The 14,872-nt window shown below is 42.1% G+C and overlaps 1 protein-coding gene across 1 annotated transcript in view; it reads right to left on the bottom strand.

Annotated features, from left to right (window-relative positions):
* Positions 1-14,872, bottom strand: part of GABRR3 (gamma-aminobutyric acid type A receptor subunit rho3) — a 56,209-nt gene that overhangs the window by 27,925 nt on the left and 13,412 nt on the right. The window contains 3 exon segments of the mRNA XM_045851897.1: positions 5,831-5,948; positions 9,126-9,187; positions 12,541-12,749. Coding sequence (XP_045707853.1) covers positions 5,831-5,948; positions 9,126-9,187; positions 12,541-12,749 — 389 coding nt within the window.

Genomic DNA, 14,872 nt, shown 5'->3' on the forward strand with positions numbered 1-14,872 from the left:
TTCACAGATCTGGTTGAACTTGGTTGAAAAATGAAAAAAACAAATGAACGATATCCAAAATAAAATAAATCAAAATATTCAGGGAACCAACAGTGACAGGATGAAACCAGGACTCAAAGCAATGATTTGGAACAAAAGGGAAAAGTAAACATCAAACTGGAACAGAATGAAGAAACAAGAATTCAAAAAAATGAGGAGAGGCTGAGGAACCTCTGGAACAACTTTAAACATTCCAACATCCAAATCATAGGGGTGCCAGAAGGAGAAGAAGAATAGCAAGAAATTGAAAACTTATTTGAAAAAAATAATGAAGCAGAACTTCCCCAATCTGGTGAAAGAAATAGACTTCCAGGAAGTCCAGGAAGCTCAGAGAGTCCCAAAGAAATTGGACCCAAGGAAGAACACACCAAGACACATCAAATTAAATTATCCAAGATTAAAGATAAGAAGAGAATCTTAAAAGCAGCAAGAGGAAAGGAGAGAGTTACCTACAAAAGAGTTCCCATAAGACTATCAGCTGATTTCTCAAAGGAAAACTTGTAAGCCAAAAGGTGCTGGAAAGAAGTATTCCAAGTCATGAAAGGCAGGGACCTCCATCCAAGATTACTCTATCCAGCAAAGCTATCATTTAGAATGAAAGGGCAAATAAAGTGCTTCCCAGATAAGGTCAAGTTAGAGGAGTTCATCATGACCAAGCCATTATTATATGAAACGTTAAAGGGACTTATCAAGAAAAAGAAGATAAAAAATATGAACAGTAAAATGGCAACAAGCTCACAACTATTAACAAATGAACCTAAAAGACAAGAAAAACAATGAAAACAAAACCTAAGCAAGCAACTAGAACAGGAACAGAATCAGAGAAATGGACATCACAAGGAGGAATTTCAGTGGAAAGGGGGAAAGGAGAAATAGGGGGGAAAAGGTATAGGGAAGAAGAAGCATAATTAGTAGGCATAAAATAAACAGGGAGAGATAAAAATGGTGTAGGAAACAAAGGACTCAAAGAACTTACATGTACAACCCGTGGACATGAACTAAGGGAGGGGGGAATGCTGAAGGGTTGGGGGGGCAGGGTAGGAGGGCGGGTAAAGGGGGGAAAACTGGGAAAACTGTAATAGCATAATCAATAAAAATACTTTAAAAAACATGTATATTTACTTATATTAAGAAAGACAAAGAGCCCTGGCTGGCGTAGCTCAGTGAATTGAGCATGGGCTGCAAACCAAAGCATCGCAGGTTCGATTCCCAGTCAGGGCACATGCCTGGGTTGCAGGCCATGGCCCCCAGCAACCACACATTGAGGTTTCTCTCTCTCTCTCTTTCTCCCTCCCTTCCCTCTCTAAAAATAAATAAATAAAATCTTTTAAAAAACTGTTTAAAAAAAAGACAAAGAAAGAAAAGGAGAATGACAAGGAGAAGGAGAAAATATATCATAGTTATCTCTGAGGTGGGATTACAAAGGCTTTTCCTTTAAACTTTCCTAAAATCTTTTCAAATCATCTACCATTTATTCATTCATTCAACAATAGCTATGGAGCATCTACTCTGTGCCAGAGATATATGCATGATCAAAATAAAAACTATGTTACTTAGGGACTTTCACACAAAATTGAGGAATAGGTGGATGCACTGTACCTCCACGCACAACCAAGATTGGACAACAACAATTTAGAGGCAGAATAACAACCAGAACTGACAGAAAATTTATCTGAATGGAAGTCGGACAACCAAGAAGTTGAAATTGACCCGTTCATCCAGACCGGTAGGAAGGGCAGAGTCGGGCAGCCGGGCGCCAGGTGCAGGCGGTGAGCCGAGGGCATTGGGACTGGCGCGTAAGGCATCTGAGGCACAGAAGACCGAAGTGGGTGGATCCTGAGTGTGCAAGCGGCATCTGGCAGACCCCAGCCAAGGGGTGGCAACTGGCAGTCTCAGTGAGGTGTTGATTGTGAAGCAAAGCACTGCGTGCAACCCAGGATCCCAGCACCCTGGAGACAGAGCCTCAGGACACTGATTGAGGACATCTGTGGGAGTTGAGGCACACGGAGAGACACCCAGCCTCACAGGAGAGGTTCTTGGAGGGTCCCACGGCATGCACAAGCCCACCCACACAGGAAATGACACCAGAGGGGACCAGTTTGCTTGGGGGAAGCAGCAGAAGGGACTGAGGTCCTAAGGAGAATGGAGCAAGAGCCATTGTTCCCCCTCGACCCAGCCCCCACATACAACGTCACAACCCAGCAACTGGGGTTCCCAGCCCTGGTGAATACCTAAGGCTCCTCCCCTCACTGTAACAGGCGTGACCAGACCAAAAAAAAAAAAAAAAGAGAGAGAGAGAGAGAGAGATGGCTCAAACAGAAGACCAAATAAAAGCCCCAGAACCCATCCTTTTAAGCAACCGAGAGACAGCCAACCTATCAGATGAACAGTTCAAAACAATGGTGATCAGGAAGCTGACAGAATTGGTTGATTTTGGTTGCAAATTCGATGAACAAATGCAGGCTACAATAAGTGAAATGAAGAAAAATACACAGGGAACCAATAGTGATGGAAAGAAAGCTGGGTCTCACATCAATGGAGTGGACCAGAAGGAAGAAAGACACAACTACACAGAAAAGAATGAACAAATAAGAATTCAAAAAAATGAGGAGAAGCTTAGGAACCTCTGGGATATCTTTAAACATCCCAACATCCAAATTATAGGGGTACCAGAAAGAGAAGAGGAAGAGCAACATGTGGAAAAGTTATTTGAACAAATAATAAACTTCCCCATTCTAGCAAAGGAAATGGACTTCCAGGAAGTCCAGGAAGCTCAGAGAGTCCCAAAGAAGTTGGACCCAAGGAGGAACACACCAAGGCACATCATAATTACATTAGCCAAGGTAAAAATGAAGGAGACAATTCTAGAAGCAGCAAGAGATAAGGAGACAGTAACCTACAAAGGAGTTCCCATCAGACTGTCAGCTGATTTCTCAAGGGAGACCTTGCAGGCAAGAAGGGGCTGGAAAGAAGTATTCCAAGTCATGAAAGACAAGGACCTACATCCCAGATTGCTCTATCCAGCAAAGCTCTCATTTAGAATGGAAGGGCGGATAAAGTGCTTCTCAGATAAGGTCAAGTTAAAGGAGTTCATGATCACCAAGCCCTTATTTTATGAAATGTTAAAGGGACTTATCTAAGAAAAAGAAGATAAAAAAAAACATGTATAGTAAAATGACAGCAAACTCACAATGATTAACAACCACACCTGAAACAAAAACAAAAACCAACTAAGCAAGCAACTAGAACAGGAACAGAACCACAGATATGGAGATCACATGGAGGGTTAGCAACAGGGGTGTGGGAGGAGGAGAGAGGGGGGAAAGGTACAGAGAATAAGTAGCATAGATTGTAGGTAGAAAATAGATGGGGAGGGCAAGAATAGTATGGGAAATGTAGAAGCTAAAGAACTATGACACATAGTTCTTGAACTAAAGGGGGGAACATGGGTGGGAGAGGGTGTGCAGGGTGGAGGGGAATGAAGGGGGAAATCAGACAACTGTAATAGCATAATCAATAAAAAATATTTTTTAAAAAACTACTTACTTATAAAATCAGGAAAGCAATCAGTATTATTATAATTAATAAAATTATCTGCACAGCATGGAATTGTCTATGTAGCATAGAACACCAAGCAATGTAAACAAATAATGGAATGAAATAGAACAGTTTCTTCAGGATCAAAATGACTAAATAGGTGTTGGTCCTAGAAAGTCCTTTAGCTTCTCTGTGATGTACATTTTGGTTTCTCTCTTAATAACACAAACTTTTAGATAACAACTTGATAACTTCTCTTCAAGGGCTAAGGTTAGAGTAGAGCACCTTCAGAGAAAACATCACCACCATCACAGCAGAGTGGGTACAAGGACTCTAGGCAGGGAAGCTCTGAATCCCAGTGGCAGCCATTGGCACACGCTCTGAGCTCAGCATGAATTCAGAATCAAAAATGGTATCTTACATGGGTTATGTCTGAAATCACCCAGACTCCTAATAACCAGAGAAGAGGAGTCTACTTCCAACCTTAGTTAGAAGGGATCAAATATAATATTTAAAAACACCTTGGATAAATGCTGCCAAAAATATGTCTGTCATAGTAAAGACTATAAAATATAGGCCCAATTTTGAACAGAACTTTTATTTTCTATTTGGGGCAATGATGCACTTGATTGACTCACTTACTCAGCTGTTATTTACTGAGCACCACGTGTGAGAGAGACACATGCCAGGTGCCAGGAGGAAATGATGAGCAAGACAGGCATATTCCCTGCCTTCTTCCTAGTTAAGCACTTACACAGTAACACGGTTAAATAAACATGTATTTCAGGTAGTGGTAATACAGGTGAGGAAAGAGGCCTATTTTAGATAGGATGGTTAGGAAAACACTCTTAGAAAAGATGGTATTTGAACAAAAGCCTGAATGAAATAAGGGAGCTGGTCATGAGAAGACTGGGGAAAAGTACTCCAGGCAGAGGGAGGAAAAGGCCAGAGCAGAAGCCCTGCAGATGGATGAGTCAGGTGTGTTCGAGGACAAGCACAGAGGCAAGGACAGGGAGAGCAGGTTGTGGTGGAGGGCCAAGGGGAGTGGGCAAGGTCAGAGATAGCTCATGTAGGGCCTTGTTGGTCTTGCTGAGAAGACTGAATGTTGATGTGTATGATGGAAAGACACAGGGTAGTTTTGAGTAGGAAAGAATTGTCATCTTTATGTTTTCAAAATATCACTCTGTCTGCAACATTGAGAGTAGTTTGCAGGGGCCAAGACAGAAGCAAGGCCTCCAGTTAGAAGTGGCTGCATGAGGAAAGAAACGAGGTACTCAAAAGGTGGAGGTGGCCATCTGTAAAAGAAGGATGATATTGTTGGCCAAATGGGCCCCTTGTTTGGTGTTGGGAACCCCCGCCAAGGCTAAGGCTGAGGGAACGCCCTTGGAACCCAAAGCCAGCAAGGAGACAAAAGCTTATCTCCCTGGCAGGAGTGCTGCTTCTGCTGCTTCATTCATAACTGAACCCCAAAGCTTGGTCAGTTAGCCAATGATGGGTAAGATTCCCCAAGGGGGGAATGACCTAAGACAGGCACAATCACGTGGGAGGCCCCCAAAAGAAGGACTTGGGGTGCTGCAGCAAAAGGGGGTGATGGACCCTCGCTCCTCGGCTTTGACATAGCCTGAGTTTTCATCGTCTGGGAGAAAATCTCCTTATCTCTTGGTTGTCTCACTTCCTTTGCTCCACCTAAGCCTGAAACAATGACAGGGTGGTGCAGCTCTGTGCTGAAAAGGGCAGATTCCCTGGGTGATCAGGCCTAAGAATGAACATGGAAATTACTGTGAAACCTTCTTTGTTTAGAATGCTCTCAGTTGAATGAGAAGGGTCCAAGGAGAAGTTAGTTTGTTCCTCAAAGTCTTACAGCTCTTTGACCCTGACTCAAAACAGGCCCTCAGACTTCCTTGTTATCTATTGTTCCTTACTTCCTCGTAATGAGTGACATACTTTACCTGAATTATTACGCAAAACGAGCCCAGTAAAAGCAGGTTTGGATGGTAAATTGGTGCGCTCCCCACTAGAGGGGGTGGCCATCCCGTCCCTACTTCTCCACAGAAACTAATCTGTCTCTATGCATGTTTTTTCTCGAGTTTCGACGAGCCATTCGCAGCGTTCCGTGATCACTGCTGGCCAGTGACCCACGCATCAGTTTGGATTCTGGCCTCTTTACATGTTGCTTTGCAAACGGTAGATACACAGTAAGTGCTTATGAAATGTCCACATAAAATACTTTAACTGTGGTGCTATAGAAGACAACCCACTGGATTCCCTGAACTCCTCAAAGGAGAACAGAGAAAGAGAAACATGCTCATCAGTATTTAAGGACCTGTCTCCATGTTTCCAGTATAGCATGATATCTTCTTCATTGTAGGCATCTAAAACAAGAATAGAATATCCTTATAATAATTTCCTGTAAGCTCCATGAGGTCTCCAACCATGTTTTATATAGCTCTGGATCCTCAGTGCCCAGTCAAATGGCATGCGTAATTAGGAGCCGAAAAATGTTTGCCAATACCCACACCTACCAAAAGAAAAAAAATCTCCAAAAATTAGTCTGATGACTGACATAGTGTGGAGTCTTTTCTTGTGTCCAGGAAATGACAAGTTCCCAAATAGCTGCTCCCATGTCTGTGGGCATTGAGTGATGTCACAGCAGTGCCTGGTGGTCACTGACCTGACCCAACCCCTGATCTCTAAACCCCTTTAGTTTTATAGATCTCATGGATAAAATTCCAAATGAGCTGAGCTCCTAAAGAATTTTCTCCTCTAATCAAATTGTGTCATAGAAAGTTTCTAATGGATTTGAGGAGGAGCATCTATGTAGGAGACTTTCATTGAAATTCCAGCACTTTAGCCTCACCATGAAACAGCATGGCTTCCAGTCAAGATGGTGACATAGGCAAACATGGTTTGCTTCTTTTCACAACCACATCAAAATTACAACTAAGCTATAGAACAACCATCATGCAGGATTGTCAGAAATAGAGTTGAATGGAAGTTGGACAATTTTGGAATTAAAGAAACCACATCCATTCAGACTGGTAGAAGGGGTGCAGACACAGAGCAGGCTGGCCTGACACACACGTGGATGAAATTCAGGAGGAATATCTTGGGAGCAAGGAGTCCCAGACCCACACCAGGCCCCCCAGCCCAGGATTCCAGTACCAGGAAAATAAGACCCCACAACTTCTGGCTGCAAAATCCAGCAGGGATTGAGTCAGTGGAGGATGCTGCTGTAGCCCTAAGCAGTTCCTCTTGGAGAACCCACACACAGACTCACCTACTCAGACTCGCTCCCTCTGAGCTCTAGCACCTGGGTGGCAGCTTGAAGGGCACCAGCAGTATACAGGGAAAGACTGAAGTGTCTGGCATCAAGGCAAGCAGAGGCCATTGTCCCTTTGCTGATCCCTCCCCCAACAGAGCTGGTAGGCTAGTGCCATATCTGAGACTCTATTAACCTGGCCTAACACTTAATGACCCACCTTGGAGATCCACAGAGGTTCTATCCCACCCAACTTACTGGCCCACCCAAGCTGGTTTTCCTTAAGAATGGCTGGATTTAGCTCCTAAATAAAACAAGCAACAGCTGGCTTTAGTGAGCTCTAGCAGCAACCAGATTGGAGTCACAGCTGGGCTTTACCTGGAATTCTCCAAGTCCAGCACAAGTAGCAGCCATCTCAGATTGCTTCACAGCTCAGGCAGGAAGTCCTGAGTAAAACACAGGTGGGGGCTGACCTTGACCTGTACCAAACAGGAAACCCTAGGGCCAGCACACCCAGTGGACAGCTACAGACCATGTCAGAGCACCACCATCCTGAGCCTACACAGCTGATCCTCCATGGAGGTTGGTGGTCAGTGGTCACAGCCAATCCTTGCCACTGACTGGCCTGGGTAAATCTCTCCCATTGATCTGCCAACAGCAATCAAGCCTCAACTATAAGAGGAGGGTGTGCTCAGCCTACAGAAAGGACGTACCTTGAGTATTCAGCTTGAATGATAGGGAAGGCTGTGCTACTGGACCCAATTGAACACTTACTACAATTAGGCCACACTACCAAGACACATATTCAAAGCAGCTCTACCTAATACATAGAAACAAACACAGTCTTTGGAGACTGCCAAAAGGAGGAGACCAGGAAACATGACCCAAATAAAAGAACAGATCAGAACTCCAGAAAAAGAGCTAAAGGAAATGGAGATAAGCAACCTATTAGATGCAGAGTTCAAAACACTGATTATAAGGATGCTCAGGGAACTTAGTGAGGACCTCAGCAGCATAAAAATGACCCAGTGAGAAATGAAGGATATGCTAATTGAAACAAAGAACAACTTACAGGGAAACAACTGTAATGTGGATGAAGCCAAGAATCAAATCAATAATTTGGAACATAAAGAAGCAAAAAACAACCAATCGGAACAATAAGAAGAAAAAAGAATACAAATAAAAATGAGGATAGAGTAAGTACCCTCTGGAACAACTTCAAAAGGTCCAACATTTGCCTCATAGGAGTGCCAGAAGAAGAAGAGAAAGAGCAAGAAATTGGAAAGATATTTGAAAAAATAATGAAAGAAAACTTCCCTAATTTGGTGAAAGAAATAGACATGCAAGTCCAGGAAATGCAGAGATTCCCAATTATGATGGATGCAAAGAGGCCCACTCTAAGACACATCAATATTAAAAGGCCAAATGTTAAAGATAAAGAGAGACTCTTAAAAGCAGCAAGAGAAGTTTGTTACCAGATGGTTGCCAGATGGGAGGGGATGTGGGAGAATGGGTGAAGAGGTGAGGGGATTAAGAAGTATAAATTGGTAGTTACAGAACAGCCAGGGGGATGTAAAGTACAGTACAGGAAATGGAGTAGCCAAAGAAATTATGTGCATGATATGACCCATGGACATGAACAAGGATGAGGGGATTACCTGATAGAGTAGCAGGCGCTGGGTGGAGGGGGGCAAAGGGAGAAAAATCAGGACAACTGTAATATCATAATCAATAACATATAATTTTTAATAAAAAGAAAGAAGAAAAACTGCATTCAGTTTTTAAGATGTCATATCAAAAATAGCTGATGGGTCACAGTGATTGACAAGGAGCTGGCTCAGCTGCCCTTGACAGAGTTTTGACTAAGGGACTATGTCTAGAGCTAGGTTTTGTGGGGAACCCAAGTGCACTTAATGAAAGATTATAACTCATGGGAACATTAATTCCAGAGTTTTCCAAACTTGCAAAGTCTGTGCCAGTCTCTGTTAATAACATTAACGAGAATATACCTTCATAGGGAGCTGTTTCTTTATAACCATTGTGGAAAACAAAAAGTGTATAATTATCAAAGCATAATTTTTCCCCTAAATCTTCTCATTTGAGAGAATTTGCCATCATCCTTGTAAAAGAAATAAAAAGCAACTACATATTTTGGATAAATACTTTAACTTCTATCAGATTTTTAAATCCCTGCCAGCACACTTTTTCATGTGCGGGTTTGTGACAGTAGGTTCTGACCGTGCACGCACTCCCCCAGACATGAGACGTATAGCTTTCCAGCATAGCGGACAGTTCTGAGTGTCAAGGGGAAACCTGCTGACATCCAGAAAGCAAATGGCATAAATGGTTATCCTATAACAAGAATAAGAAAAAGAAAACTGCAGATCATTTAGCCATGTGGCCAAATAATCATGCAATACTGAAGCTCTCTTACTGCTTGCTTGTTTTGTGTACATTTCAAGAATAATGCAAAGCAGGTGTTACCATATTCCATCCAAATAACTAAGGAAGCAAATCCAGGAAGGTGGATGATTTGGTTTACACACAGTTAATGGATGAATTCCTACTCTAATAATTGCTTCTGATCTCACCATTTCCTGGCCAGCTCCCTCTATATTTTCTGGCTCCAAAGTCTTCCAAAAAATACACTTCAAGTGAAAATACCTTTAAATAGATTTAAATATCTTCTGCTTTTTGGAAGATGCAAACTTGGTTTCTAGTAATAAAGGGCTGGAATGGTGGTAATCAAAACCTGTGGGTAAAGGTTTCTCTTACAAAAGAAGTTTACCTGAGGAAATTCTCTTCTCAGGAGGGAGGAAAAAGCCCAGAGCATTTTCAGTTATAGATTTATGTGCACAATGCATAATTCAGGTGCTATTAAGTTAAAAGGCTTGCATAGTGATAAGGATTGTTTTTTCAAATTTTATATTCTCCTACATTTTCCTGGCTTCAGGCAGAGGCTGTGGTACTATGATCCTACCTCAAAGTAGAAACTCTAGTACCCGCAATAGCAGATCAGAGGTTCATAAAAGGCCCCCAAGTGAGTCTGCAAAAACAAAGGCAACAGCTGCTCCTACCCATGGTGCCCTCAAGTTAATAGAGAAGTAGAACTATTTCATCTTTCACAGGGTGAATAGTCACTAGCAAAACAGCATGCCAGGGAAGTGTCTGGATGACTTAGTGTCACACAAAAATCCTTACTTTGACATATTCCTAGTACTTTAAAGTGGGAAGAGACCTCTGACATCTTTGAGTCTACCTTCTTTATAGTACACATGAATAAATTAGCCAAGATGTTTAGGTGGGTGATTAAAAAAAAACATTATTCATAACATTTGTTAAAGAGTAGTAAGGAAAATTTTATTGAGGGGTGGACCACAATAATGGGTTTTTAATGAGGGAGAACGATTAGGCACAACTCCAAGTACACACACACAAAAAGTGGGCATTTAGAGCCAAGGAGCAGGATAGGGGTCAGTGGGTAGAAAGTTACTCAGAGGAAATATCAGGGGTGAAGAGAGGTTCTGGCTAAAGGGATTCTTGCTGAAGGCAGGCCTGAGTGATCAGACATTACCTGGAGGTGGTGGAGGATGAGGAACCGATCAGATATGAAGGGTGTTCAGATATTGAAGATGGGGGAAGCAAGCTGACTTGCCTTAGCAGTCATGAACACAAAGAGCTCAAAAGTCAGGATCGGGAAAGAGCTCAGAGAAGCCTGAGTGGAGTTTGGTCCAGAAAAGAATTTTGTCAATACATGGCGTCAGAACTGAGCCTGGAACCAGGTGACCTGGCTCTGGGCCTGGACTGGCTCTGTTCAGCTGGAATAGCTATGCTGCCAATAATTCTGAGTCCTCCTGTGTTCAGTGATTTCCCAAATACACTCTCAGTTCAATGATTAGCTAGGACTCACAGAACTCATCAAAGCTGTTACATTAGAAGTTACCATTTATTTGCAATGAAAGGATACAGATTAACATCAATGCAAAAGTGCACAGAGCAGGGTCTAGGACAGACCAGGAACAAGCTTCTACTTGTCCTAGTCTATGATGGAGCTAATTCTCCTAGCAATGCTGTGTGACAACACACATGGAATATTGCCAACCAGGGAACGTACTGAGTCCCGGGGTCCAGAGAATTAATTGAGGGCTGGTCACATAGGTTTGGCTGACTTTAGTCTCCAGCTCCTCCAGAGCCATCGTATGGGCTCAAGGCTCCTATCATAAATCACATAGACAATCTGGTGTGGCCCATGGGGGAAAAAAACAAAGACACTCTTATCAGACAGGATATTCCAAGAGCTTGGAGGTTACCTCCCAGGAGCGGGACCAGAGCCATCTTTGCTTAGAATGTGCAGGTTCTGGACAATCAACTGAGTTAATTCTTTAATGGATGTGCCTTCATCAAAATAATTAATTTAAAACAGTTGATTCCTAGTGAACCTTGACTCCAGTACTCATTAGAATCCTACTTCAGTCCTGATTTAAAGTACTATTGAAAGTTTTAATTGCATTTTTAAAAAACATTGACAGCCTTTATGAAATGTCTGACAATAGCATCTTTGTACTTAAGTGAACAATATGTTTTTAATGAACAAAAGAATCTGTATTAGTTTCCTATGACATTGTAACAAATCACCACAAACTTGATGGTTTAAGACAACAGAGACTATTATCTCACAATTCTGGAGGCCAGAAATCTAAAATCAAGGTGTCAGAAAGATCATGCTCCCTCCAGAGGCTCTAAGGGGAAAATTCAACCCTTGCCTTTTACAGCCTGGCAGCTGCCAGCATTCCTGGGCTGGTGGCTGCATCGCTACAATCTCTGTCTTCATGGTCAGTTGCCTGGACTCTTCCTCTGTGTTTTCCTTAGAAGGATCCTTATGGTTGCATTAAGGTCCCAACCAGATAATCCAGGATAATTTTCTTATCTCAAGATTCTTAACTTAATTACATCTGTAAAGGCCCTTTTTCTGCCACTTAGAGTAACCTTGATTGATTCCAGGGATTAGGGGCAAGCCACTTTTTCAGCATACTTCAATACCTTTCTGGGATTTCTAAAACAGGAAAAAAATTAAATTACTTTTTAGAATTACCTATGATAAGATATTTAGTATTTATTAAGCTAAAATGACATGTGGTACATTAAAATGGAAGACTGTTCCAGCACAATGTCAGAACTAATGTTTTTTGTTTGTTTGCTTGCTTGTTTATATGCTTGTTGATTCTGGAGAGAGAAGAAGGGAGAAAGAGAGAGGGAAACATCAATCAACCATCTCCCTCACACACCCCAACCAGGATCAAACCTGCAACCTAGTGCCCTGACTGGGAATCAAACCCCAACCTTTTGGTTCATGGGATGACATTCAAAGAAACAGAGCCATATCAGCCAGGGCAGAACTAATGTTTTGAACAAAAAGCATGGAAAAGGAAATAGGGAATTTAGCAGGAACTTGCATGGTGACTATACCTTCCCATGGGAAGTGAAGGAGACAGTTAACAACAGGATTGAGCTAATCCAAGATTCCAAGATTGCTTGGTGTGCAGGGGCGGGATGGTGTTGGTGAGAGAGAAAAATCACATATTTTGCTGTTTCCCAATTTCCAACATCACTATACAGACAGCAACATTGTGAGTCTAGCGTGAATTAAGACCAGCTTCGCTGTAGACGGCCACAGGACCCCAAGGGCAGCAGACAGCCCTCCTCACCTGAGACTAAAGAGGACGTTTCCACGAGGGTGTATGCGCAGCATGGTGTTCCCCACGGTCCTCTTAGGGATGCAGTATCTTTTAGAATGGACAAAAAAGATGTCACACACCCAAATCTTTTTGATCAATCTATGATCAAAAGGCATGCTTGGAAAGGAGAGCCTTTCATCCTTCCAGTAATGCCTGAGATAAAAAGTCACTGTAAAGCCCTAGGCAGAGAGAAAAAGAGACAGGTCAAAGGCAGTAGGAACATCGCTCAGGGTGACTACTCTACACCATTAACCCAGACTGATCACCATGGGTGTTAATGACCTGTAAGTGAATGGCTTATCTTCTACATTCAGGTAGATTCAGGATGAAGCTTCAGTTGTAGAGCCTCCCCCTCACCTGAACTCCAGTGAATGTTGAGAGTTTCTGGGAAGTATGGAGAATTCAAGTTGGGGAAGGGAAGCCAGTTATAACTGGGAAGCATTTCTACAAAAGCATTGTGGTACATCACCTAAAGAGATCCCAGAAGAAAAGGACCTAAAAGTCTATGCTCTACCATTTTATTTTTATTTCTTTCTTCATTGTGAATAAATATTCCCTTTTTAAGAAATCCTCACCCAAGGATGTGTTTATTAATCTTAGAGAGAGTGAGGAAGGGAGAGAGAGAGAGAAACATCAATAGGTTGCCTCCCATACAAACCTTGACCAGGGATCCAACCCTCAACCTAGGTATGTGCCTTGATTAGGAATTGAACCTGCAAGCTTCTGGTGCATGGGACAATGCTCCAACCAAGTGAGACACCTGGCCAGGGCAATATTCACTTTTATAACTGATTTTGTATCTATAAATTTTATTATTTTTGTTAAAGAATCATATTCCCCTACCCCCCAAGTTGAATAAACCACAGTCCCACAAAAACCTAGATACAACATGTATTAGAGCTGTTAGTGGAAAGAAGCTGTCAAAGGTCCTAGGACCGAGGCAATGATTTTCCTCAGCTAGAGACACAGAAAGTAAGTACCACAAAATGGTGGTTCTCAAATTCAGGTGTACAAAAGAATCACCTGTAAATTTGTGAAAATGGCATGTTCTCTAGAAGTAAGTTCTCAGTACGGCTTAGGAATTTGAATTGTTAATGTGCACTCTGGGTAAAGGGATAAAGATGAGGGGAAAAGCTATATTAACATCATGTTAGCAGACAAAAATTGAGTTAGTCAATAATTTGAGTTTTGTTTGGCTCTCACATGATGTATTTAATATTTTGTTTGTTTGAATAGAAACTCTCCAAGCTTCATCCAAGTCATTGGGTGTGGACAATGACAGTGTTTCACTTTTCACAACTATTTACTTTTTAGTATCATGCATTTCCCAACAATACTTAAAATTCTCTTGAATTAACACAAAAGAACTTGGACATTAAGCAAGCAAAGGAGAAGTCTCACTTAGTAAGCTACAAATAAGTCACCAATTAATTATGCACTACTTTGCTTTTTAAAGATTCATAATGGGGTACATTGTATTATTTCTCTGGCTTAACCTAAGAGTATCAATATGTGTAATTTTGGATTACGATTAAAGTGAATAAACAGAATGACTCCATCATTACCATATCACTACTCTGCAGGGAATTGTGTGGGTTACTTACTGCCTAGATTGCTTTAATAAGCACATCTATAGAATCAGATGCTCAACCTGATCTGAGGGTCACTGGGCAAACTCCGAACCTATAAAGTTGAATGGCAGGCACTGGGGCACATCAGTGATACATCGAAGTCACCATTATTTGGAACTCTCATGAGAAGCAGGCGGAACAGCATGTTGGAAGAAGAGCAGGACAAAACTTGCAGGGATTGAAAGTGAATTCACCATGGGAAAAGAGAGGGTGGGAAGATGATAAATGAGAAGCTAAAGAAGCCAACACCAGTGGTCACTGATCATGAGAAAGGCTTTTGAAATTCGGCATGCACAGCCTAGTCCAGTTTTAGCTGATAAGGAGCACCAAAGCTGACCTTGTTCAGGGGAGAGGAATGAGGTTCAATTGGGGGGCCAGCAGAATGGAGACAATGTGAATTTTTGTGCATATTAGGTCATTCAGGGATGATTTAGATTAACCCCAGAGAGGGGAAATGAGAGAATGTTCCTGGAGCACAAGAGTCCCAAGGAAACGCGGGGGAAAGCTATCTTCCGGCCGGAAGAGCTGACACTTCCTAAACAAGGCGTGACGGGTGCTGTCCCCATTAGGAGTGAGGCAGTCAAAAGGGAAGGAATTTCATTTAAGACTCGACAGTGAACTGAAATAAATATTAAATTAGGTAATGATAAGGACTAAAAGGATATTAGGTA

The sequence above is a fragment of the Phyllostomus hastatus genome, unplaced genomic scaffold (assembly GCF_019186645.2).
Source record: "Phyllostomus hastatus isolate PE091 unplaced genomic scaffold, TTU_PhHast_1.1 phas_contig_86, whole genome shotgun sequence".
In the NCBI taxonomy this organism is placed as follows: domain Eukaryota; kingdom Metazoa; phylum Chordata; class Mammalia; order Chiroptera; family Phyllostomidae; genus Phyllostomus; species Phyllostomus hastatus.